This window comes from Phaenicophaeus curvirostris, chromosome 4, assembly GCF_032191515.1.
Source record: "Phaenicophaeus curvirostris isolate KB17595 chromosome 4, BPBGC_Pcur_1.0, whole genome shotgun sequence".
Classification (NCBI taxonomy): Eukaryota; Metazoa; Chordata; class Aves; order Cuculiformes; family Cuculidae; genus Phaenicophaeus; species Phaenicophaeus curvirostris.
In genome coordinates this window covers 44,497,424-44,524,323 of record NC_091395.1, presented here as the reverse complement: position 1 = coordinate 44,524,323, position 26,900 = coordinate 44,497,424, and the positions used below count along the sequence as shown (strand labels likewise).

At 37.5% G+C, this 26,900-nt stretch overlaps 1 protein-coding gene across 3 annotated transcripts; it reads left to right on the top strand.

Annotated features, from left to right (window-relative positions):
- Positions 1-23,269, top strand: CFAP97 (cilia and flagella associated protein 97). 3 transcript variants are annotated; one of them, XM_069855919.1, is made up of 6 exons: positions 1-418; positions 2,138-3,016; positions 3,106-3,177; positions 13,157-13,416; positions 20,024-20,065; positions 20,539-20,643. In XM_069855919.1, exons 1-5 carry the CDS (start codon positions 328-330, stop codon positions 20,042-20,044), a joined length of 1,323 nt encoding a protein of 440 aa, XP_069712020.1. In that variant the 5' UTR covers positions 1-327; the 3' UTR covers positions 20,045-20,065; positions 20,539-20,643. The 3 variants fall into 3 exon arrangements, with proteins under 3 accessions (XP_069712020.1, XP_069712019.1, XP_069712017.1); XM_069855918.1 differs by lacking the exon at positions 20,024-20,065 and adding an exon at positions 21,399-23,269 and having other exon boundaries at positions 181-382; positions 20,539-20,689; XM_069855916.1 differs by lacking the exon at positions 20,024-20,065 and adding an exon at positions 21,399-23,269 and having other exon boundaries at positions 181-418; positions 20,539-20,689.
- Positions 23,270-26,900: the final 3,631 nt, after the last annotated feature.

Below are 26,900 nucleotides of genomic sequence, written 5' to 3'. Positions count from 1 at the left end.
TTCTTCCTATATTAATTTTCTCTGTAAAATTGACTCTGCCCAAGTTGTGCTTTCTAAATAAAGAATTCATGATCTATAGTCTACAGGTAATGCCAAAAAATTCTGCTTGGTTCTCTTCTGGTTTAGGTTGCATGAGGCAGAAAATTAAATTTAAATGATGTGTTATTCTCTTCTGATTTTATTTTTTCCCTGTTGTGCATGTTTTTATGTATTGAAGTACATTAGCCTTCTAGGTAGCTCCTCTAGGAAAACTTCCAGGAGTTCATATGACAGTTGGGCATTGCAGACAATGCCAGCTGCCTGAAGCCAGGGATCACAAGAAGTGACATGAATATGAGAAAATTCCAAATTTCATGTAACATTTCAAATAAAGAATCCCCAGGTGTTTTACTCCTTCATTTTGTTGCTCTTGGGGGAGGTAGGTGCTTTACAGAGCTTCTCTGTATGGTACCAAAGCTGACTTCTGTTTCTACTGCTCAATAGTATTTTCAGCTTTGTACAACATCTAACCTTATTAAGTCTTTTATGTTCTTGGGCTTTGTGAATCTTAAAACCACAGGAGGTTCCACAGCTTCTGCTTTTAAGATTTATTTTGTGCTTTTCGTATTGGGGTAGATATTTCAAATTCCCCAAAAACTGAGTGCAGTTTGAGAAATGGCAGGATAACTGAGTGACATCAACTTTTTAAAATACTGTGTTTTGAAGTAATTTTAGCTAGAAGCTTCCTTGGGAATAATCTTGCAGTTTCAAAGCAAGCTTAGGAGTTCCTTTTTCACCTTTGTTTGCTGTGACAACAAACTATGTATAGTTTAAGAGAGACCATCCATCTTGTGAAATATCCTGGTTCTTCTGCCTTGGATATTTGCTTCCACTGCCTTTGTTTTTTGTTTCCTCCGCTCTGAAGAACATAACATATTTATTGATTGCAGCTTACAAAATTTATATGAATCCTGTTGTAAATAGTCAGGATAAGTACTGATTGCTACATGGGAACAAGTAGTCTTTGATACTGGCTAATTTTGTTTGGTTGTGGGGTGTTCAGGGTATTTTTTTTTTTGATTCTCTGTATATCCTACTAATGAGTGGAAACTTCTATACCTTACACATGCATTGGATCTAACACCATACGTTTTTACGCAATAGGAGCAGATTTGTAGAGTATAGCAGTTAGCACTGAGGACCTGATATCCATACTATGCGTGTTTGGGGTTTTTCCTTTTGGCTAAGTATAGGCTGGTCCCATGGACTGAATGGTGACTGCTGGTTTACGTGCACTAGCTTTGTGCCTGAAGCACATTTTAAAGATCAGTTCCATTTGAAATAATCAAGTTTGTGCACTGTACTATGCAGTGTGGGTTAAAGGACTGTCAAGGAAAGCAGACTCTTGACCCAAACCAAAAAATGAACACTGGCAAACCGCACATGTATTACAATTTCACCTTTAGAGCCCTGGATCTTTTGATGTAGGTTGAGAATGCTCCTACTTTAAGTGCTGAAAGTCTGCAGTTTGAATGGCTGTGTTACCCAAGATGACTGCCACATACAAAGAAGTTTTTTAGTGTAACGATAATTCGAGCTAATGATAACTCATAAGCAGCTCTAGCTTAAAATGGCTCTACCTTGCCCAGGGAGGCTGTGGCTGCCCCATCCCTGGAGGTGTTCCAAGGCCAGGTTGGATGGGGCCTTGGGCAGCCTGATCTAGTGGGACATGTCCCTGCCCATGGCAGAGGAGTTGGAACTAGATGATTTTTAAGGTCCTTTCCAACCCAAACTATTCTGTGATTTTATGATTCTACCTTAAATGGGAAAAATAAGTAATTTCAGTTGTTTGTTAGTTAAGGCTCTTCAGCTGCTAACAGTGTTTGGCTAATTTCCTTAGGAGTACAAGTTTTAAAATTATTATGGCTTTTGTTGGCTTAAAGTAAAGCTTTCTGGTCTAACATGTAAGCTACATACAGTACGGTGGCACTAAGTTTCTTTATAGAAGTCACTACAGAGTTGACCCTAGCAACATAATGCAATTAGTTGCAGTATTATAAATTACTAGAGCTAAAAGAATAAGAACAAAACTATTATGCTAGGTGTGTACTTGGATCTGTTTTTGCTAACATTTGGAAACCTTTTCTCATGGTTGCAGGTGTAGCTTCATATTTCGGTATGGACCGGTTTGAAGGTATATCAGATGGTGAAGTGGATCATGCTTTCTTTGACAGTGATTTTGAGGAAGAGAAAAAGAAAGCTGAAGAAAATGGTGAATGTATAGAGAAAGGAAGTAAAGAGGTATCTCTTGCAGACCCCAATTCAGTTTCTAATTCAAAGGATACAAAGTGTTTTGAGGAAGACAGTGAAGAAAAGCAGAAAGATTTGCAGAAGGATCAGTCCCTAGAAGACAGCACAGGTCATCTTGTACATGCTTCATCTTTGTCACTTTTGCCAGTTGTGGAGAATGCAGGTACATCTGGAGCAACATCTGAGGCAAGTACAGGAACAAAGGAGAATATTCCTGCTGGAATCCCCAGAATAGTTAAAGAAGGTGAAGAAGATTATTATACGGATGAAGAAGATAGTAGTGATGATGGCAAAAACCAGAAGGTTAGACCAAAGTCAGCTAAGCAGTCAAGCAACATAAAAAAGTCTAGCAAAAAATACAGTAACATCAGCTTCTCTTCCTCTTCCTCCTCCTCTTCCTCCTCCTCCTCATCCTCAAGCTCAGATACAGATTGTTCTGATTCAGATTCTGATAGCTGTTTATCAGATTCTTCTCATTATTCCTCAAAGAGGAATGCTTGTAGGAATGCTCTTCTTTCTCCAAAACAAAAATTCAAGTCAGCAATGGAACTAGTGGAAGGAAAACCCAAGTTTGGTGACTACTTGGAGGAGTCTGAAGACACAGTGACTGACGTAACGCCTCTGTCAACTCCTGACATCAGTCCTATTCAGTCTTTTGAACTTGCAGCATCAAATGATAAGAAACTAAAAATAAAAAGACAGGAAAATGTGAACCAAGAATTATATGGTAATTTTGAAGAATTTAAGTACAACAAAAAAATTGTAAAACCTGTGGGTCTGGGAAATCCAATCTTATATCTGTATTTTTTCCATTAGATTCCGAGTTTGATCGCAGATATAGTCGAAAAGTCTTGCATGATGCCATGGACCTGAATCAGCTTTTGAAAGGTGACTTTTAAATTTTCTTTAAACAAAGTATGACATCTGTACCTTGTTGAGAACAATTGAATTCTAATAGAAGAGAAGGAGGTTTTAGTGTGCCACATGCATTTTTTTAGAGCTAAATTAAGCTGTGTTGATCTAATTCAAAGAATTCGTATGTATTTAAATAGCATTGATTCTACAGTGGAAGGAAGAAGGGTATGTATGAGCATGTGTTACTATGCATATGCCTATAAGTAAGATATACAGACAGAGTAAATCTCTAAATAAGGTCTGATGTAATGACAAATTGAATACTAAAACCGCACATGCATTTTGAGAAATGGAAGTTTACTGGACTACGTATGCTACAGTTTACTACCTAAACTAAAACACCAGCCTTCCTGATAAAATGTTGGGTTATCAGTCTTCAAAATGGAAAGACAGTCCAAAACTACGTTGCATGATATGATAGATGCATGTATTCATATATTTAAACTTGTAGTACATTTTTGATAATGAAATGGCATTATTTGAAACTGTTTCTGAACTAAGGGTCTATCTCCTAAAATACCATGAAGTTGAGTAAAAGTATTTTAAAGAGACTGAAGCTTGAGAGATTGCTTCTTGCCAATACATTTAATAAATCTTAATAATGAAGTCTGAGAGAGAGACCTTTGTCTTTAACTGCATTCATTGCAAACATTCATTGTAAGGAGTGGCAATGCACTGAATGTTTTCATGTGCATGTTTTAAGGTCTACACAGTGCTTTTACACTTGTTTTCATGGACCACAATTTTCAGTAGTAAAATCTAGAAAGAAAAGCAGAGCTAGTCACAAAGCAAGCTAGAATTGAGTCTGATCTTGAACAGTTCTTGTCCTCCAGCAACTCCTTCATACTAGAATAGGCTGCAACCACTTGTCAAAGTGTGAAAAGGCGTTGCTAGGCAATTGAAATTGTCCTACATCTTTATTTGCTCACTGATAGCAAGAAGCTATTTAATAACTAGTGATGATGGAAGGATTCGTCTCATCTCTAAATCAAATAGGCACTGTAGCTCAGAATAAGTATTCTCAGAGATGAATCTCTGTTTGGAGGTAGAGGGCAAGTTTGGGTCTTTTTTCCCAAAACTGAAAACCAATTCTAAATAACAATATGAAAAATTGAGTAAGAGAAGAAGAATTCATGTAAGTCTGGCAGCTAATGTTCCTGATTAACATGCATATTACGCATATTGCTCCCAAGTGCAATTTGCAAGTCTAAATTTGCAAGTATAACATAGATTAATTATTTGGGGTAGTTTAAAGTTTAAATGCCAGATTATTAATGATGGAAAGTAACTAGTCTGGAAAAACAGGAGCTAATCTTATTCCAGGTTTTTCCGTACTCACTTTATAAAAAAGGCAAATCATCCCCCCCACCCCTAGCGTGCATTAAATGTTATTCAAGAGCTGCATAGGCATGAACACCTCTTCAAGCGAGAACAGTGTAAGCCCAGACCTGATTTCATTAAAGAATATTTGGATGATCATAAGATGTTTGGAGGTGTTTAATGCCAGGCTGAATGAAGCTTTGCGCAACCTGATGTGGTGGAAGGTGTCCCTGCCCAAGGTATGGGGATTGGAACTGCATGATCTTTAAGGTCCCTTTCAACCCAAACCATTCTATGACTGTATGATTCTGTGTCTCATGTTTGGTTTTAAAGATTAATATTTTTCCAGTAATCTATACTGATGAAACATTTTGTTTAAAATTGTTGTCAAATATGCTTGTAGTATAGCTGGGCCTAAGCATTTACAGCAGTTATTCAAGTTTTATTTCCCAAGGTTCCCTGAAACTTGAAGAATTTCAGTGTGATCTGCTACCGTGTTGTTTCTAGTCTGTGTGCAGTAATTAATTTTGTATAATTCCACACAAGGGTAATGTGAACATTTGGGAATATTAGGATCTTTTGTATTTAAAAATAATCAGAAGAACAAAGAAACAGAAGAAATCTTTTAAAATCACATGATGTTTAAAGAACAAGTTCTGGACTAGAACAAGATTCTGATTATTAAGCAGTGAGGTAGTTTGTGTGTCTTAAAATAGAATTCCTTTGAAGCATTTGGAAAAAATGTTGCAGTTAAATTAAAAAGGAGCTGAAATTGTCTTTCCTCTATATTGTATGCCATTGAAACATGGTTGTGCTTATATTGCAAACTCTTTTTTATAAGCATTTACAAAAAATCACATTTCTATAAAAAATAATTGCTATACCCTTACGTCTCCTTAGTTATGCTTGGCCTTAAAACCAAATTTTAAGTTACTGTACTCTGAATCATTTAAAATCTCACACGTAATGTAATTTTAATTTGGTAGCTGTGAGCGACAGAGTTCTTTAGTTGTTCTTGGTAGTGTGTTTTACCCTGATTGTGAAAAATCGCTTCCTGTTTGGGTAGTGTGCTTATTTAAAATGTATAATATATCAGCACATATTTGCAGACATTAGAAGTCAAATGTTTAGGAAGTTTACGTTTTTGAAAACAATGCTAAGACTTACGTCATGTAGCTGATTGTTATCATTGTGGTGTATGACTATAAGAACTATTGTAGCACTGTGGAGTTAGACAGCTACACTACTTGGGAATTCAAATATCTTATCAATGTGTCCAAGAACTATTGTGTACTCGCAACTTCTGTTGCTCAAGGGTAGTAGGGTTTATATTTCACACACCTCTCCTCACTCTTTACTTCTTTTTTTTCCCCCACCTGCATGGAGAAGAATACAGACGTAATTATGATTTTTCAGGTGGACACACAGTACTTAAGTTGCTTCTTGATGTTATGTAAATTTCTGTATGTAATTCCTTCACAAGTCAATGCTGTTTCCACTTTGCTATAAACCTTAAAGATCTTTTAGAAAACCAGAATAACTCACAACAATATTCAAAAGCCATAATAATAAATGTCAGGGTTATCTCCTCTGTGGTAGTCTTGGCTAATCTGAACTCAAAAAGAGAATTAAATATGCCAGTGCAAAGAAGTAGGTTGTAAAAAATTGATTTTGGCAGTGCTTTCATAAGGCTCCATGTTGAAAAGCTGGGAATAAAAAATTGCCAAGTTTTCTGGTGCCTTTTTGACTTGATCCTGCATGCTGATCCAGTGTCCCATGTAATTTTAAGGAATTTATATTATACAGATAAAGAGATGGTTTAAGCATATGAGAGTGAGCTAAGTAGTCATCCATTTCCATCCCATTATGTCACAGAGCATTTCTCTATCTTCAGACAAGTCTCTTGATTTCTGTAGTTCAAAATACAGAGTTGTATGCTGAAAATGCTGTGTATCTCTATCTAAATGTATGCTGGGTATCAATACAGTAGTAATGGGATTGCGCAAGGTATGTAGGGTGAAGAATTTATCACTTTGTGCTTTCTTCTCTGTAAAATGGGGTTGATACCTGCTTATTTTACAGAAGTATCTGTGAGAATTAGTCTGTAAATCCATGGCATTAGCTATTATTAACTTGAGAAGGTGGTGTGATGGGGTAAGTAGGACAGTGGGCCACAGGCTGAAGACCTGAATTCTATCCTTGAAGCTCTCGCTGACCTATATGCTCGTTAATAAATGTTTTTGCCTTTTCTGTGCCTTAAATTTTCTATTGTAAAATAGTCGGGGCTTATTTGGTGAAAAGCACTATCATATAAAGATTATTATTATGGAAGAAAAAGCTCTGTGTTTCTGAATAAAAACTATCCTAGAAAGGTAAATAATAGCTTCAACTGAACATGTAGCAATTGCTTTAACTCCTTTTTTGCCATAATTTGTCACTCAGGAAATAGAATAAGATTTTTATAACTGAAATCTTCTCTTCTTAGGGATGTGTTTTCTCTGTGCTTATTCATGCTGAACTAGTGCATTTGTAGAATAATTCTTAAACAATATCTAAATTTAAACTAGACTCTTAAATATGGACATAAACACCCAAACTCTACAGTTGGACTAAACATGTATAGCCTTTTCCCTGAGTTCTGTTTAGTTGGTATGTTCATATTTTGAATTAAGTGCGCATGTGCGTGTGTATACATACGCATTGTTTTTGCAAGTCTAGTAACTTGAGGTGGAAAAGAAATTATGAGCTTATTCTTATATTTAAAGTTTGAAAACAGATTGAAATTCTTTAAGATTGTAAAGACATCCAGATTTTCTTTACATCCATATGAAAATGTGTAACTCGGGGGCCAAAAACATACTGTACCTATAAGGTATCTGTCTTTCTCATGACATCAGGAAATAACTAGCAGCCATATTTAAGTATAAGGAAAACTTACACTTAAAAGTACATTCTCCTTTTCATTAAAAACATCAAATCACAAATTCTCCGAAGTCTTTAAGAGTTCTGTGACATGAAATAATGGATATTCTAGGAAATGTTTGTTTAGAGATACTACAGAGAAATAGGGTTTTTTATTGCAACGAATAGACATTTATGGAAAACTGTTTAATCCTTTTGTATTTTCCAGTTAGTATAGATGTGGTAGTGGAACAGTATAAAATAAAACACTAGGCAAGCTCCAAGGCATGAGTGCTGAAGCAATTTAATGCATTTTCCTCTACTGGGATTGCAATACATACACAGAAACATACATGATTTTAATGTTAACCTTAATGCCATTAGGGCAGCTGTATCATCCTATCCTAGTGCATTTGACTTGCTACTCATCATTTGTGGTTTATGTAAGGTTTGGCCTTTCTCACTCTGCAAGGTCATTTCAATGCTTACAATTTGAAAGCAGTAAACAGCTTGTTTATTGCTTAAAAGAAAGTCAGGTGTCTCTCCATGGAAACCAGCCCTCATAGAAATCCTGTGAATACCAGAGAATTTTCTTTTGCTGCTTACCAGTAAATGAGAAGTAGAACTGCACACTGTGCAAGTCTTCATTTAAATGCTGCTGCTTGTTTCTCTCCCTCCCCCAAATTGTTGATTTATGATCTGGCTGACTACGCAGTGATAAGTAGGATTTAGTTAAATTACTTATTATGCACTGATAGTGTGAAGCTACATCACATGTAACTATTCCAAGGCTTACAAACTCTTTAGAACCTTAAATCATAACCTTAAACTGTAGCAATGCCTCGTGGTAATTTACCACTGCAAAAATAGTCAAGTAAACCATTCAAACATGCTTTGTGATTAAAAAGTAGTGAGTGCATTGTTGAATAAGTCATTGAAATAACTTCTAAACTCAAGTATTTGAGTTATATAACACTAACTATACTGGAACTATTTAATAGCATTTAAAATAAATACATTTACCTCTTCCAGGGGGATCGTGATTCTTTTTTGTTTCTTGATAGGAATTGTCCAGAACTTGTAGCCTTGTGCCGACCTCATTTAGGCAGCTACGGCCTTTGCCATGAAAGGAACGTTCTTCCCAGTAGAGGTTGAAGCACATTCAATGGACAGACATACCTGCTGTGGGTTATATAATTTTCTGTCATAGCAAGTGAGAAGACAGTAGGAATATGATGCTGTTTAAAGTGGCGTTTTTCAGAGTGCAGGCTGGACAATTTTTCAGCCAAGTAACTTTGGAAGTAGTGTAAACTATTAGTACTGATTTGAAGTTCTAGGGTCAGATTTCTAATTCTGGACCATAGATACAGTGTCACCCCTGCCGTAGGAAGACCTGCAGAACTTTTTGCTCACTGCTTTGTTTGATAGCTGCTGTGGTTAGTTTGAGCATCGTTTAAGGAGCAGTGATTTAATGAATGTCCCCTGCCTTCTGCTTGTTTTTGTTAGGAACAAGCACTTACCCACAGTATTAGTGATCCTCTTTCCATAAGTGACACAGTAAGCATTCTGTTACTTGACTTTTTACTACTAAACTTTTAAACTCTCTTGTTGCACAGCTCCTAAGGTGATCAATGTTGCATTTGCTGTGAGTTAGAAAACGTTGCCCATAGATAGACTTCAGCCAGTTACAGTTTGTTTTAAGATGTTGTTCACAGCTTAAGCTCTTCCTTAACATAAATCTTAACTAAGTCAAAAGACTGGGATTTATTAACTTACCAGCTTGAAGAACAACAAAACAGCTGGTTTTATTGTGTTACCTGATCTGATGCCGTGGTGTATTGCAGCACTGTTGTTGCAAAGAACTGCTTGTGAAACTTCAAATGTGTTTCTTCTTTAGGTCATGCAGAAGGCTAACTATAAAAAGATCAGTTGAGGAACCGAAGAAACTAATGAGGAACTAGAGTTTTAGATTGATCTTTTCACCTCATCCGCTTGAAGAAAACTTGCTTTTGCTGCATGTGTTGTATTGGGTCTGAACTTCTGATGCAAAATTAGTCTTTTGTAACTCAGCAATGTAAAAAGAGACCAGTAACTGGGTTTAGTAGCCTTCTGCTTAGGCTTCACTGAGTAACTTTACAGCAGGACCCTGATGTTAGTCTTAATTCTTTTGCTTTATTAATATGTTTCTTTTGAGTTGTGATAAATTCGATACTATCACTGTTAGCAAGCCCTTAGCCTCAAGACTTCTGGGAAAGCTGTTTGCAGTAATAAGGTTAGTTTCTGTGTTAAGTAAGTGTAAATAATGAGGACAGCATACTGAAGAAAATGGGCTGGAGTCTCTTTTCTGCCTGCCACAAGTGGGAGAGGCTATCTCTATGGTGAGCTGACAAGAGATGGGGATGAGGCGCTGTAGAAGGAAAATAAATTGAAACAAAAAAAAAAAAGAAAAAAAGACTTGTATGAGGCTAAGGAAAGAAAGAAGAAAGAAGAGAGGAATGAAAAAAGTCTGTGTGTTGGGGCGATGTGACTGAAGAAGCTGGAAGGTAGGAGTGAAGTTAGTCAGTAAAATTTTGTTTATGCTTCACTCACATATGTAGGAAGTAGTATCCAGTAGAGCAATGTGTGGAAATGTACATGGATAATATGCTCACACAAACTGCCTGAGAGTTTCTGGTACAATACTGGTGATGTTTAATACTGCAGAAGTTGTATACCACTGCCTTCTAGGTGATCTGAGTGACCAAGTAAAGCAATGCCTGTTGAGCACTGTGTGTAGTAGTCACTGCAGGGTTTCTTGGATCAATATTTCTAAAAGCATCTACTGACCAGCATTGATGGGAAAAGGAAGGGTCTTTGTTACATGTTATTGCTCTTTTTTAATATTTTCATCACAGTTGACCCTTTTTTTCCAGAAAAATGAGGAAGTCACAAGTAATTACCTTGGTGCTTACTTATCTGAAAACATTTTTAATCTGAGTTTACTGGGTGTAGTTTATAGGTGCATCCTAAGAGTATATACTCTGCACCAGTGTATAACTAGCTACCTTATAGAGAGTTAAAACAATCATGTACCAGTGAAGACATGAAACCTGTTTTCTAATTTAAAATGTCCTCACTCAGAATGTCATTGCTTTAAATGGAATTTTACTAGTTCACACCTTTCACAGAAAGAAAGGAAGTGTTTGGAATTTGCACTGACAGGTATTCAGAAGCTTACATGTCTCTTATAAGAGGCTGCATCATCAATAGCATTGGTGCCACAAAGCTAGGTCAAGGTTGTAGTTGAACAACTGTTCTTTGCCACAACCTGATTTCCACTCTTGATTGTGATGTGCAGTCTTGTTTAACCTGTGAGATGCTATGAGTTTAAAGCCAAAGATGAAATTATCTTTCATAGCTTTGTAATAATACAACTATCAATTATTCAGTATGATATTTAGTAAGTATCTTCTTTTGGTGGTTGTTCAAATTACTTCCTTCCAGCTGTGTTCTGCAGTGCTGGTTTTGCATGTTCCCAAAGGACGTTTATTTTTTACTGAGAAGTACACTGCACCTTGATATTACCATGTGAGTTGAGTGACTTTAGTTATTTTCTGAGCATTTCTGTTTGTCCCTTGCAGGTGTATCCACATGAGTCTCATCCCAGGTTTGTCTCCTCAAATGGTGTTGATGACTGTTACTATTTTTCCCTTGAGAATAACTTACTAAATCATAAAGATGCTTTTCAAGACATTTAAACTTGATTAACCTGTTGGTTGGCACGTTTGTTCTGCACTGTTTTGCATTGTGTCAGGGGGTTGAGGTGATTTGCATCTTCTCTTGACAACTTAAACCAATATTTGCTGATGTGGACAAGCTCACAGTTAGAGCTGCCTAGGGGCAGTTCTTGCCTGTGTTGGCTGGCATGCTGATGGTGCAAGCTTGCTAATTTCCAGAGGGGTTTTGAAATTCATTAACTGTTTGGATTGTCAGTGCTTAATACTGTTCCTGAATTTCTCAAAGATGGTAGGAATATTTGCTCACATCAATTCTAGAATAAACTCAGTTGAGATACTGAAAGAAAGATTTTGTTTTGAAGTAAGAACACACACATCATTCTTCGAGGCTTTTAAGCTGTTAAAGGCTGCCTCAGACGTCCCCATCCAAAAAAACTGCTGATGTGGAAGTGTTTGAGGAAATGCTGCTGCATGCCTGTTCTTGCTTTTCTCTCTGTTTTTCTCAAAGCTACTTTTTTGGATGCATTTTTTTTTTTGCTCGTGTGGGTCTTTTTAGGCATAAGAGTTGAGTATGTTCTGGACACACTGTGATATTGGAGGAATGTGGGAAGTAGCTTGAATAAGGCTTACTCATCTGTTTCTTGGCTCCAAAAATCTGAGCTAACCTGCTACTGCCATTCCAGGACCATAGATAATGCAGTGATTTGATGGGCTAATACCATGACAGCAAAGCTCTTAAAACACTTGCCAGAAGATCTGCTGCAGAGCTTAAGAAAGCAAAGGCTTAGAACTAGGTCAAGAGCAAAGCTCCAGTGGAACTGTAATAAACATAGCTGGCTTTGGCTGAGAGTGAAGTTTTCCAGTTATTATCTTATCTTACAATTGTGCAAGTCTGTCTTGCTCTGCATTTTTAAGTGTGCATTCTTTGTTTTGTCTTGAAACTTGATATCCTGGTTTAATTTGTCAGTTTTATTACTGTTTTAAAATGACAGGCCCCAGTTAATTTTTCTTATGTTATATATGCTCACTCATTTCTCTCCATCCATTAAATTTCATTTTCATCTTTCCTCTTTCCCTTACATTTTCATACATCCCTTACATGTGATGTAGGATTGCTTCAGGATTTTGTGTCTCTGAGTCGTGTTCATGCAGTGTCAGTTTTTTGTCTGAGACTTCATTTCTGTTCTCCCTACTCAGCTGAGACAGATATTTTAGATAGCTTTGGAGCAAATTTAAATCTCTTTCCATGTGCAGACATCTAAATACTGATGTTTGGTATAATTCTTGGTTCTGTTAAGTTATTTCTAGACTTTGATTCTTGAAGCTGTGTTTTCTGTTGCTTGGAAAGCTTCTCTGATGCTTATATTGGTGCTGCAAATGATACCACTGTGGTGATGATTATGTTAAATGTTAGTATTGTGTACTGGTAGTCCTGCTAGCATATATGTATAATTTTTTATGCTGATTGCTGGTACTGTAGTAACTACAGTAAAAGTTTGAGGATGGAAGTCTGAGCATATTGTGTCAATGTAGAAAATGGGCAAGTGTACTGGTGAAGGTGGAGATCAAGGGTGAGCAGAGTCAAAGGGAGGATCAGGATTACTGACCATGCAGAAGAAATGACTATGCGCCTAAGGCTGATTTATATTCTGATTTCTAAATAACAGATCTATTCTACACAAATTGTTACAGAGCGTCTGTGTGCATATTGCCGATTCTCCTATATTGCTCAGTTGTTCACTGCATCAATTTCTACTGAGAAGGAAGCAGATGGATTTTAACTAAGGCCAAAGTTAAGACTTGATTTTTGTGGTGAAACTTGTGTAAAGTCAGTGTACTGATGTCAACTGAGCATCCCTGAAAAATTCTGAAATGCATAAATCTGGAATTCAGATGGGGAGGTGAACTGTACCTTGTTTTTTCAGGTCTGTAACTGAAGTCTAATAATAGAATGTGAGATTTGTATTTGGTTTGGTGTTTTTGGTCTGAATATTTTACTTCTTGCTATTTTAAAGCTTTTCTGCAGCTGGAGAAAAAAGAACAAAAAATAACCATCGATCAGCCATCTAAAGGAACAAGGAAAAATTATTCTTTCACAAATGAGGAAGTAAGGCAGATTGATCGGGAAAACCAAAGATTGCTAAAAGAACTGTCCAGACAATCTGCAAAGCCAAGAAGTACCACGTTGAAGAAGTCAACCGTACCGTCTCTTAAATTGTACCACAGTGCCCTCAACAGGCAAAAGGAGCAGCAAAGAATTGAAAGAGAAAACCTGGTAAGTTTTGAGAACTGATTTGGATTGGTAAATTGAGAAGAACTAATTATTGTCAGGTGAAAAACGGCTAAATACTTGCAAAATTCATAAGGCAGTGCTGGGAGCTTTACTGCAGTAAGTCTGCAATGAGTTTCCTTTACTATGCTGTCTGCATCACTGTTCAAATGTCTGGAGTTTTGTGGGTTTTTTTGAGGGGGTCGGATGGTGCGTTTTTCAGATTAAAATAGATTTTATTTTATATAAGCTTGCTGTACTTGAGTATCAATCAATTTAAGAGGAACAACCTTTATTGGTAGCATGCTCATAACTTTACATAGCAAAGCTATGGTGTCATCTGCAAACTTGCTGAGAGTGCACTCAATCTTGCTGTCAATATCATCGATGAAGATATTAAACAGCACCGGTCCCAGTGCAGACCTCTGAGTGACACCACTTGTCACGGATCTCCATCTGGACTTTGAGCCATCGACCACTACTCTTTGAATAAGACCCTCCAACCAGTTTCTTATCCACCATACCATCCACCTATCAAATCCATATCTCTCCAATTTAGAGAGAAGGATGTTGTGGTGGACTGTGTCAAAAGCTTTACAGAAGTCTAGATAGATCACATCTCTCAGTTTACCCCCGTCCACTGCTGCGGTTTCCCCATTATAGAAAGCCACTAAGTTGGTCATACATTATTTGCCCCTAGTGAAGCCGTGCTGGCTGCCATTAATCACCTCCATGTCCTCCATGTGCTTTAGCACAGTTTCTAGGAGGATCTGCTCCATGATCTCCCCAGGCACAGAGGTGAGCCTGACAGGTCAGTAGTTCTCAGGGTCGTCTTTTCTGCCTTTTAATAAATGGGCACAATGTTACCCTTCTTCCAGTCACCAGGGACTTCTGCTGATTGCTAGGACTTCTCAAGTATCATGGAGAGTGGCTTGGCAACCATGTCAGCCAGTTGCCTCAGGACTCTGGGATGCATCTCATCAGGTCCCATAGACTTGTATATGTTCAGTAACTTTAGTAGAAAATAGAAATTCAGATTCGCTTATAAGGATATTGGCAGAGTTGTCTAATAATAAAAATAATGCTAATTTGAATAAGGTATTCTTAGTGATTGAATTGTAATACATTTAATTACATTTTCATATCTCCTAGTTGTTCATTACTGTGTTTGAAAAGGAGATAAAATATGGTTAAAATATGTGGAAAATTTGTAGTGGAAGTAATTTACTCCCATTTTTCTTCTGTTTAAGTGTAGGTTGCGGTTTCCTAGATCGAGATATAGATTCAACATGGAGAAAGTCAAATGACTTATTGGGGAAAATCTGTTAGGTTTTAGTTCTTCCAGCCATCTAGATTGTTAAAACATTTCAAAGTAGGAAACTTCCTTCCCAGCTCCACTAGACTGCAGTTTACCTAAAGGACATTATACTTCACACAGGGAAAGAATTTGGCATAGGTACTTGTTACAGATGTGTGATACTTCTCCTTGTTTGGGGAAGAAATGTTCTTAGGCTTTGGTGTTTGTAGGTTGATAGGATGGCTTCCTTCATGTGGGGAGTCAGGGTAGGAGAGAAATGTGTGTGCATTTGTTTATTTAAAATATTGAAAGCAGGACTTGCTCTTCCACACAAGGCTTGGTAGTAAGAGCGTATTCCTAGGCTGTGGGGAGGAAGTGCTGTGTCACAGTCGCATACAATCCAATAGTAATATGCTGTACTCTATAACAATAGGTGATTACAGTAATATCAACGTGTATGATATTTTACAATACATTTCTGTTTACTCAAAGGAGCAAATCTTATTGTCTTCATTATATTGCAATATTTTGTCCAAGAATATCTTGCCTTTGCAACTTTTGGGATCAAAAATCCAGCAAAACTAAACATGTATAGTCATTTCACACATTGCTAGTTTAGTACACATTAAAGATTTAAGGTGTAGTCCAAGAAATAATATCCTTCATTTACTTACTTACATGATTTATGTTTTAGTTGTTGCTCTCAGCAACATAAGTGGACATGTTTGACTTCAGAATCATTGCTTAGAATTTATGTTAGGACATTGTGCTATTATAGACTAGAAGAACATTTGGCTTATTATTTTCCCCACATTCAGGATGATATTTTCTGCTCTTCTTTTATCAATACAGCTCTTTTGTTTTGTTTAACATTGCTATCAATTTTAAGCCATTCTGTTTAATTATTTTTATTCTATTTGAAGTGTATGTGTGCAGAGAGCATCACGGTTGTAACATTGATTTTTCTAGCACTACCTTTTGCAATACAAATATGACATGCTTTTCACAGAGACTATAAATGAAAGAGTTGCTCTACCGTGCCCGTTGATGAGCGTTTTTCTTCTCTGTGTAGTTAAAAGTATGTGCTTTATGTACTTTGTTTTTTTCGGGTCAACAGCTTTTATTGATCTATGTAGACTGAGGAGCTGGAATTCTGTGGAACTTTGTTATCGATCTTTCTTCTATTACTTGACGGGATTTTTTTCTTCTACAAGGCCTCAGGTGCTGCACAGACACTATTAATAAATGTTCATTGGCGAAGGATGGAGGGATTTGTAAATAATTCCAGAATAGAAGTCTACAACCATAGTCTGTACAGGGGGTGAAAGAGTTTTGATGCAGAGATTTCTTTTCTTTTTTTTTTTTTTTTTACCTGTTGGATTACAGCTTTTGTCATTTCTTGTCCTTAGGTTAACACCTTCTCTAGGTAAAACTCTCAGTTGTTCTTCTAGAACTTTCTTGGAGTAACGCCTAAATTTACTCTTATCAGAAAGATAGCTTGGTTTCTGGTGCAGTCATTTGATATCAGAAGTGGTGGGAAAGTAATTAAAATATTAGGAAATTATAGAGGAATCTAGGTGGTTTGTGGCTTTCTAGCTTTGGCAAAGGATACAAGGAGGTACAGGGAATAACTCTTGCTCCCACAAATTCTGCTAGAAAGAGCTATGATGGAATAAAAAGGTGCTTTGCTCTGGGAAACAGCAGTTTAATCATAGTAGTGATTAGCAATTTATGGAAAAAATACAAGTAGCAAAACAGGTTGCTGACAAAATTCTGACAGCAGTTTTAACCTTGCTGGTTTTGACTGTGTGCCTACACAAGTGGGATGTGCTTTTGGTTGCTTATACGAGCTAGTGAGACCAGAGTGTGTCTCTTGCCAATAGAGGATGCTGGTGATACACAAAACATTCTGCTCTTGGGTTTGAAAATGCTCCCAACCCCATCTCCTCTCCAGTGGAAAAGGGACATAAGCATGACTGATGTGTTACTTTTTTCCCATGTCTGTGTATGTGTCTCCACATATGTTCCTGTTGGGTGGTAGCTCCTTGGAAACTCAAGCATACAGGGGTTTTAATGGTTATTTTCATTTACTGAGTTAAAAGCCGTTGTATGCCGTGACTAAAGACAAAATGTTGGTAGTTCCTTAGATGACATGTTCATGGCCTCCTCATCAGGAAGCTGTTGGGATGTGGGGCTGGCGCGCAGTTGTGCCTGGCTGAAATCTGCTGCAGTATGTGGTGCAAATATAGTGGAGTTCTGTGATCATAGTATTTAGGCTCTAGGCTCTTTGTGATCAGATCTTTTGTGGTCTGCTGATTCCTGACCCAGACTTGACGCTGGCAAGTTGACAGGTTCAAGGAAAGTTTTGATTATTTTGCACACTGATCAATTCTGTGGGATTTCTATTTTTCTGTCCTTTTCGCCTATTTTCTCTGTGGTAATGCCAGCCACGTGTAAGCTTGAAGCTCTTCAGTTTAAAGGACTTCTCTAGAGATTGAAGAAGAGTTCTTTGATGTTCAGAGTTTGTCAGATTAGAGCTAATTAATGCAACTGGCAGTTCGAGCAATTTGCAAATACTGGTATTGATCGGAAGAGAAAGCTGCCCTTGCATGCACTGTGATCTGCTCCCCATCCCCCTCCTGGACTCTGCCAGGGGACAGTGTGGTCACTAACATCAGTGACATTAGAGGAGGCATAATATAAATAAATTTGAACAGCTGTCAAGGCACACTAGTCAGCTGGTTAGGATTCAAAGGAGGTGAAACTGAGACTGCATGCATTTAAAAAGCAAAATAAACAAAAAAAAAAAGTAATGTTTTTTACCTTCTCTCTGAACTCAGTTTAGGACTGCTGCATTTTCAGTGCTTTTTTCTTTCCTTTTTCAACATAACTGCAGGAAAACGTGTACTGATTTTTTTTCTTTTTTCTTTTTCTGACAGAGAGCATTTGAATTAGCTTTAGCACTCTCCTGATATGCCCAAAGTTCAATTAGTAGCATTTGGTTTGGCCCATTGTGTAGCAACAGTCTTTTGATACAGGTTCCTTTGTTCTCTAATTTTTGGTAATCTAACATTTCCTTCTGTTGTCGACAATATGTATTTTAATGTCTTTGTATATACTAATCTGTGTCCAGATACCTATGTTTATGAAGAACTGTCCTAATCTTAGAAGGTAATCATGCAGAAACTCCTTCCATGATTTTATTTTTATTTTTTTTACTATTCTGCTTTTACTATAAACTTGGTATTATAATAAAGTAAAATTATACAGGGGAATAGAAAGCTTGAAAGTCTTTTGCCAAGCTGGGAGTTCATCAATTATATGATATATATGTATTAAGCTTGAATCTGAGCTCTGAGGAGCTACAATGCAATTTGAAGCGGTTAATGAATTTCCTTCCATTAGTATCTGTTACTCATGGATTTTTATCTCTTTAAGTCTGATCAGGAACATGTATTTGGTTCTGAACACCTGGATCACGCTATGTGATGTGATTCATTGATCATTAGTATCAATTATGAAATTTCTTTTTACTGTAGTGGTGCAGAATTAAGGCTCCAGAGATCTAGCACTTTAAAAGAATAAGGAAAGTGGCAGTGTTGTTCAATCCATTTCTCAAAGTGAGACCATAATGAGAGAATTAGTAGATTTATAAGTATAATAGAAAAAGAACACCTGTTCAAGTTGCTTGTACTATTGTACAAGGTGATTCCTTAGTTAAGGACCTCAAGATTATAGGGTTGATAATAAAAACATAAGAATTGGAATTAGTTACAGATTTAGTAGGTCAGGACTGCCATTTCAATGTGCCCATGAGTTCGTTTCTCTATGCAGCAAGCTGTTCTCCAAAATGTGGAATTCACACCTGTAAGCAGTGTGTCTATTAATATGCCCTTGGTACAATTCATAGCAGAGGACAAGGGAAGAGGAGCATTTCTTAGAACACTTCTGCATCATAGAAACTATATCTACACTTTTCATAGCTCAGGGCTGTATCAAGTCTAGTGTTAACCTATTCAAAAAGTAATCTTTTAGTAGTGAGAGGTCTCTTTTGGCTTTAGTAGTGGGGACTTCATACTTGTTGAAATATAGGCATAAAAGCAAAAGCAGATAATTGTATTAAACTAAAGAGGGTAGATATAAATACTGTGCATTCAGGATCAAGCTTGAAATTAGTGCAGTGTTAAGGTGTGCAAATTCTATGAGGCTGTTACTGTTGGAGTGCAGACTTGAAACATGCTCAGCTCCTTATAGAGGCAATTTACCTGTCAATTTGTGATTGAACTGACCATATTGAGAGCTTCCATTTTTTTTAATATTGAGGGTAATTGATTACTGCAAGCTTATAATCATAGTAGGAGATGCGGATGAAGTGAGTAAAATGTTGGATGTAACATTTAAGACTAGTCTACCATTTCATATTCGGCAGCTGGCTTTAGTGAAGAGCTATTTCTAGCTCAAGTCCTTCCTTTGACTTTTGCTTACTTAGGTATTTCCACTTGCGATGAACTGACTGGCACTTGATGCAAGCACTTGTGACATATTACGTCTGAGCTGGAATCGCTTGTCCTTTCTATCTTGTGCACTCTGTGTAGGTTTCCAGAGCCCATGTATAAGCTACTAAGAGTTTGTAGATTCCTGTTACAGCTAGAATATGACAGCTGACACTCTGTGAATACTTCCTGAATCACTTTCTGTAAAGTTTTTTTTATTCTGAAAAAAAAAAAAAATCAGTATCTGGTTTATCTGGTTTGGAGTGGGGAAGAATGATCGTTTCTACAAAGTGCAGTTTAGTGGCTGTACAGACAGATTCTTGACTTCTGCTATATCAGTATGAATCTAGACAACACATTCTTATTTATGGAGGTGGTTTTAGTACTTTGGAGACTTGTGTAATTGTGCAATGGTTGTGTCGTTGCCAAATATTTGTAGGCCATGAAATAAATTGAAATTAATCAATGGAAGGAATGTATGGATCTACATGAGGCAAGCACTGGAGGTAAAATATATTAAAAATGTGAAGTCGATAATTGGAACTTGCATGTAGCTAGGTACATAAAGTTTTCCTGCTATCGGATTCTTTTTTTAAGGTTATGAGCATTTCTTAAACCAATAAAACCTCTGGTTTAAAAAGTGGTTGTGCAGAATGGGAATCTGTCTGTATCTTACAAATACTATGTAAGTATTGTTCTAATTTCATGTTTGCTGCACAATTGCCAGAGTTAATTTCAACAAGAGGAAATTATGTCTATAACAAAAATTGCAATGCAGATGTCTTAAAATTACATTACTGGACACTATTTGTTTTATCCATAGATGTTTGTGCTTTCCTTTTGACATTACTGTCACAAAACTGAAGTCAGTAATTCTCTCTGGGGATTCTGTAGGGCAATATGAAATGGCCTAAGTATGTTTGTGAAGTAAAGATTAAAAAAAATAACTTCCTGTCCCTCTGGGAATTCGGAAGAGAGGAGTAACCAAAGATAGGATTAGAAAAGCGTAGCCCAACTTCTTACCACCTGTACTACTGCCAAACAGCTGTATTGTTTCAAGTTGTCATAAAATGCAGAGAACTTTGGTGTAGTAAAGAAGTACTCAACTGATGGCATGTAACAGATAGTTACTATTTGTGTCATCTTATGAACGGTGAGAAAAGAACTGTGAGCAGAATAGCCTGTGCTGGTCCCCAGTGGAGGAATTTGTGTTGTGCAGTGCTAAAAACTTGGGGGTGTTTAGCAGTTTGAATAAAAAAATCAATTTGTCAATGTTTGTTTTGTAGCTTCTTGTTTGCTTTTTCTCTTTCTTTGATAACATTTTTCTTCACTAAAAAGGCTTTCCTGAAAAGGCTGGAAGCAGTGAAACCAACACCTGGTATGAGGCGTTCTGAACAATTGATGGACTATCAGCGCCAGATGAGTTATCTAAGTTCTTCACCTTCTGTAAGAAGAGGAAAATCTGCTTTTAGCCAGCTTAGCCCTTCAAGTAAGTACTTTGAAGTTGCAGATTCTTGTGTATCTTTGCATATGTTTATCTTTCTATAATTCAGAATTGTGAAGCACTTACTGCTAAGAATAGCATATAAGTCCCTTCCTCTGTCTTCCTTAAACTGATCATTTATCACACAGAAATAATTAAAGTGGGTTTTTTTAATCATACCAAAAGTATGATGATCGTATGAATTTGCTTACTTACCATCCTAAATTTCTAATAAACTGTCTTGTTAACCACCTTTTCCAAGAAGGTAAAAAAAATCCCTGTTGTAAAGAAATATTTCTCATTTTTTCCAGTACCCATTATTGAAAGGAGGAGAAAAAAGAAAAAAAAAAACAAACAAAAAAACCCACCCAAACCAACACAAAACCCCAAAAGGAGGTTCAAATTCTCATTCAGAAAATGTAAATCTACTGATAGTAGCCTTGTTTCTCTTAGAATTTGTGTGTGTAATGTTTGGAAGTAGATCATGATTCACACATGTTGGGTTAAGCACTGTGGCATAGGCTTGAAGTCTTTGTCCTGACCGTGTACAAACGACTCATAACATTTTGTTATGAGTTTGTATTCAACTTATTGTGATCTGGGTAATTTTTTGGGGAAAATATGGTAATGAGTGTGGCAGTACTAATATAGCATGAAGTTTTCTGTTGTACCACATATAAGCATTCTCACTCTGGTTTTGTGTATGTGTTAACAGGAGGCACTTCAAGAACATCCACTGTACCAAGTACAATGAGCCAGAGGAACGAAAAACCTGTGTCTGATTCAGCCAGTGGGGCATTACAGAGACCTAAACCCACTAATGTTCGTGCTGCTTGGCTATAAAAGCATTCTTCACCTTGTATTTTGAGGTGATCCTCAGACTTCTGTTTTTAGCGCTTTTGTAAATTCTATGTGCAAAAATATTTTCTGCATTGTTTGGCGATTAAAATGCATTGTGTATGATATAATTGCTTATAAAATGATTTGAAGTGAACACTTTAACTTCAGTCAGTATTTTCAACAACAGGAAGAGCTTGTGAAAGAGGAGGAGATATTTAAATGGACAGATTAAATAGAAATTGTTAATTATTATTTTATTCTCAAATCATAAGGGGAATTTGTTTCCATATCATGGAAGGACAGAACTTCTGTACTAGAAGTGCAACATGTAAAGAAAATCTTAAAAATAATAATATTTTAAAATATTGCATTAAACTTGTAAGCCTACGCTTAATTCCTAGGTTCTTGTTTTCATCCTGGCTTTAGGTAAGCTGTCTGAACTTTGGGTCCTGTTCTTATGACTGAAAGAATCTTATTTTTACAGTAGCATGAAGGCGTGAAAAGCAGATTGTGTATTCCTGCATAGTTAACTGGATTACTGAGGCTGCAGAAGATGTTCTGCCACTCTTGCACTCCAGGTATCGAACGTTTGTTTTGTACTCAAGGTGAAGTCTCTTCCAGATATAAAATAATTTTGGAAGTTGTATTGGGACCCTTGGAAAAGGAAAGAAGCATCTGATGCTATTTGAACAAGAGTAAAGACTGAAGTGAACAAGTTTTAGATTTGCTCCTTAGAGTAAGTTTTAGTTACTTCTCAAGTGAGAGAATACTAAGCGAGGGATATATTTCATGGCCCTCCTTTTTTCAGATCCTTGCACTTCTCGGTGGGTAGATATAAACGAGCTGCAGGAAACTTCAACATCTGATTTTGTGAGCAACTACTAACCAGGATTAAAAAAAAATGACAGTAAAAAACAGCGCCTTGTTGTGCTCTTGAACTTTACTTTAACATCATGTTCATGCCAATATTTGTAGTAATGTCAGATAAGCTTCAGTAGCAACAGGGGAGCGAAATTTAACGGAATTGGAAATCGCAAACAGTATGTGGTATGCTTTGTTTATTTATGTAAAGGCAAACTTTCAGTGAGCTTACTTTGTAGGACTATAGTCTTTTAAAGAATGTAAGTTGTGATGCCACTAACTGTGGATATTGCTGGAACCCTGCTTTGCTTCCCCAGCGTCTTTCCAGGAGAGATACAGGAAATCTCTTCATATTATGCCTAAAGAAAAAAAAAATCTGTATTCAGCAATGCTGGGTCCTAGCCCTGTGAAAAGGGAAGTTTAGTATTCTTCAATTGTGCTTGCATGAGAGCTTAGGCTTTCAGGTATTCTGCATTGTAACAAACTTCTTTCTTGGTCCTGTGTGATAGTTTGGCAGAGCTTCTGCACTTGGTGACCTGCGGATCAAATTTAGCTAAGCAGCATTGTGGCAAACAGATTTTTACTGCAGTTATTGTTCATTGATAGGGACTGTAAGGAATCTTTCACATAGTGCTGCTGTATTTATTTGTACTGTTGTGTGAATTAGAATTCCTCGCTATTTAAAGATTTTTGTCCTTCAGTGTGAATATCAGGATCACAGTTTAAATACTTTTGAATGTTCATATGATAATTTCTTTTCTGTGAGGGAATTCACAAAATGGGTTGCTCGTAATCACTTCATCTTGTTTTATTTAACTTTGGTATGATAGACTGTCAATTTTGTAAGTCATTTTTGTAAATCATAAATAAAATATTTAACATGAATTGTTTGTCATTGCAGTGTCTTCTTTCAGAATTTTATAATTGGTAATGAAGTGCAAAGGAGGTCATGGGAGAAGTGTTTTGTACTATGTGTAGCAGAGGAAAATGCAAAGAATCAGTTTATTCTTTGATGGACCTTACCTGTTGGTGACCCTGATGTGGGTTTTTTAAAATAAGCCATATTGACAGGTCTTCATTAAGTTAATCTCATCAAGGCTTTTATAGCAAAAAAAATAGCACACACACCCCCACCCCCAGCTTCTAATAGACTTGTGTTCTATGTTTTTCTAAGCTGCTGCTTTATGTTCTCTTCTACTGTCTTTTTTTTTTTCCCTCCTTCCAGAATCTCTTTGACAGAAAGGTGTAAGCTGCTTTGCTCTCTCCTTAAAGTGAACTGATACATGGTTCCAGGTAGAAGCCCATCTCCCTGGTGAAGTGACACGATTGCCAGTTCCAGTGGCAGCACTGGCATATTGATCTCTCTGAGAAATGGACTGTGATGCTTCTGTCATGCTTCTGCTCTGCAGGTGTCTCTGCCTTGTTGGGAGCTCAGTTTCTTCCAGGATACGGTTCTGCTTTGTCGTCTTTCTAAAATACAGAAGGTCTTAAAGGAAGCCCTAGCTCAGATCACTCATGGTATGAGAGGAACAGGGAGTGATGATGCATCCCTGTCTGGATAGGTGACATGTGGAGGGCATTTTTCCAAGCAGACTGGTGAATCCTTTAGAACTCAGTTTTAATCCCAGCAAACCGAAGAGACTCAAGCTAGTTTGGGAGAATCGCACGAGGCCGTTCCTCATGTGGAACGTGCCAGAGCCTGTCAGATTGCTTGCAGTCTTTACTGAAGATCCTGAGGGATCTCTGCTGTCATTCTGCCACTCAGCTGAGGGTTTGTCTGATTGTCCTAAATCTGGCTGGCTGGATTTATGTATTCCATGACGTGTGGACTTCGCAGTGGACTGTATTTTCCCGATTGTCATTGAATGAGTTTCAGGATAAGCCTTTGTAAAAAGCCTGAGACACTTTCTTCTTACAGGTCAACAATAGGATTTTTATCCTAGTGCTTCTCCTTGTTCTTTGTGGTCAATAGACAAAAATAGCCTCCTGCTTTCCCAACCTGGGGCAGCTTAATGAGTCATCTGGTAGGTGAGAGCTTTTCCCTGGAGAGCAGTCTGCACATCGCTGTGCTGGAAATGAGGGCAATGAGGTCACTTACATTAAGCCTTCTGGCTGTGCAGTCGTGACCATCCTATGCAGGCAATAATTAATGTTTCCACTGTGATGTATCAACAAGAAAAAGGTGGGGGAAGCTCCTTGTGCATTGAAGTGGTATATCTTATGAGCCAGGTACATTGAGCATCAAGTGCAATCTTTGTGGTGTTTATCTACTCTAAGTCTTGAGTAAAGTCTTGGATGAACCATGTAATTTCCACTTGATCAATAAAAATAGAAATAAGAGCTGCATCTGGAACAATCTTCCAGGACTGAAATTATGTTGAGGTCATATTTGTTTCAGGTATCAGCAGGGGTTGTTAATGCTTGTGATACAGATCTGGTTTATCTTTAGGATGGATGCTTCTAACACCTTGGTCAAGAAAGCAGCTATGTCACCTCGTAATATTCTCCTGGCCAAAACGAGACAGGATTTGGCTACAGCGATCCTTGTAGCTGTCACTTCTGGTTCTGAGAGCACTTGTGTTATTCACTGCAGAGTCCTAATTCTGTTCTCTATGATTTTTCTTCCAAGCTCTGATTGCATAAAAATCATAGTTCTCTCCACGGTGTTATGTGGTCAGAGCTTAGAACAAAAATGACAGGCCTCAGCTGTCTCCATGCAGTGGCTTTTAGGACCGGAACATGCTATGGAGAGATTTCACTTGCTTCAAGTGAGAGGGACTTCACAAGTGGAATGCAGGTGGCTGAAGTTTGCCACCCCTGGGGATGAGTTAGGGACTCTGCTTTGATGCTTCTTTGCCTGGCATCCTAGGTTGGCTAGTTGGACCCTCCATCTCCAGCTGTTACCAGCTGTTCTGGTGTTTGAATGATTTAACAAGGTTTTTTTTTTCTTTCTGCTACGCCCTCCCCATGTCTTAATCTCTTTCCTATGGCTTTTAAAGAGCTGATGATTGCTTCTTCCATGACGAAGCATGGGAAAGACAAGTGGAGGTTTTCACCTTCAGGAAGGTAGGGAAGATTTAATCTGCTGTCATAGATCTTTCCCCTCCCACTCTCTGCACCTTGCAGTGCTCTTAGAGACATGTTCATCCTTCAGACCCACCTAAATTTCCCAACTTCACCCCATCCAAAAGATCAGAGGGCCTCAGTTCTCTCCCCAGGTAGTATGCTGGATTTTATATAGGCTTTGACTTTATTAGTAGGGAATATTACCAGGCTTCCCAGTGTTCAAGTGTGAGATACAAAGGAATAATGGTTTTGATACAGAATTTTGTTATTGTCCAAAACTCTTGTAAAGGTGCAGAAGGATTAGGGCAGTGGTATCAATTGCCTGACAATCAGGATTCATTTGACTGGAGTTCAAGTGGCCATTAGAGACTCTCTGGGAAGTCTTCCGTGTTCCAGTTTTGCAGAGCTGATGGGTGGCTTTCAGGTTACACTTGCTGAGAGCTGTGGACTTGGTGCAGAGCTGCTTTCAGAGGAATAGTTATTTCATTGACAGTTTCAAACTCTGACCTGAAGTATCTTTATGGCGAGTACCATCTGGAATCTGCCACAGGGTGTGCATGTGCATAAGCATTCCAGAAGAAATCGGGAGCCATTTACCTACGTTTTCCATACGTATTATTTCATGTGTTGTATCTTCCCTCAGTGGAACTTTCCTGCATTGGTCCTTTGGTACTCCGGTACTCCTCACTCTCCTTTTTAATAGCCTCTACCCCTCCTTTGTTTTTTGCCTTTTTTTAATATAGTAATTCTTCCATTTACGTTCTCTTAAGTTTTTTCTTGCTTCCTCTTCATTCTCTTATTGCTCATTCACACATGCAGTTCCCCTCAAGGTTTGGCGCTTCTGCACGTTGCATTCTATCATTATCTCCAATATCTTTCTAGCCAACCTAGATCTTCTCTAAAACAACCAAACACCCTCTGCAATCTTGCTGGTGAGGTAAATGTGAAATGAGTAGTTGCAGTGTGTTAGCAGGCTTCTCATAAGGACCCATTAGGAATGTGCAGAGGAATGAGCAAGGGCAGACACTGGCAGATAAAACTGAACTATGTCTACTGCAGTAAGTACTTTGAAAATAAAAAAAAAGTAAGAAGATTTTCTTTAAAAACTTACAGATCGATAGGCTGCAACCCTAGTTATTTACCACTCTGGGAAGAAAACAGATCACGTATCTGGAAAAGCAGCTGTTTAAAATAGCAACCATGAAAGAAGGGAGAGGATGCGATCAGGCCAGGTTGAAAAAGACACTATCTTCATGAAACAAAAAGTAATTAAATGTAGGTAATTTACAACTAGACTATCATTTTTGGATCAATTTTTTCACAAATGCTTTGGTTCTTTAGGTGAATAGATGTTGCTACCAGATACTGTTGTAGTACTTTGTACCTGACTTCAGGGAGAATCTATAGCAGACATATACAGCCCATCACACTAAGTGATGGAAAGCTAGGA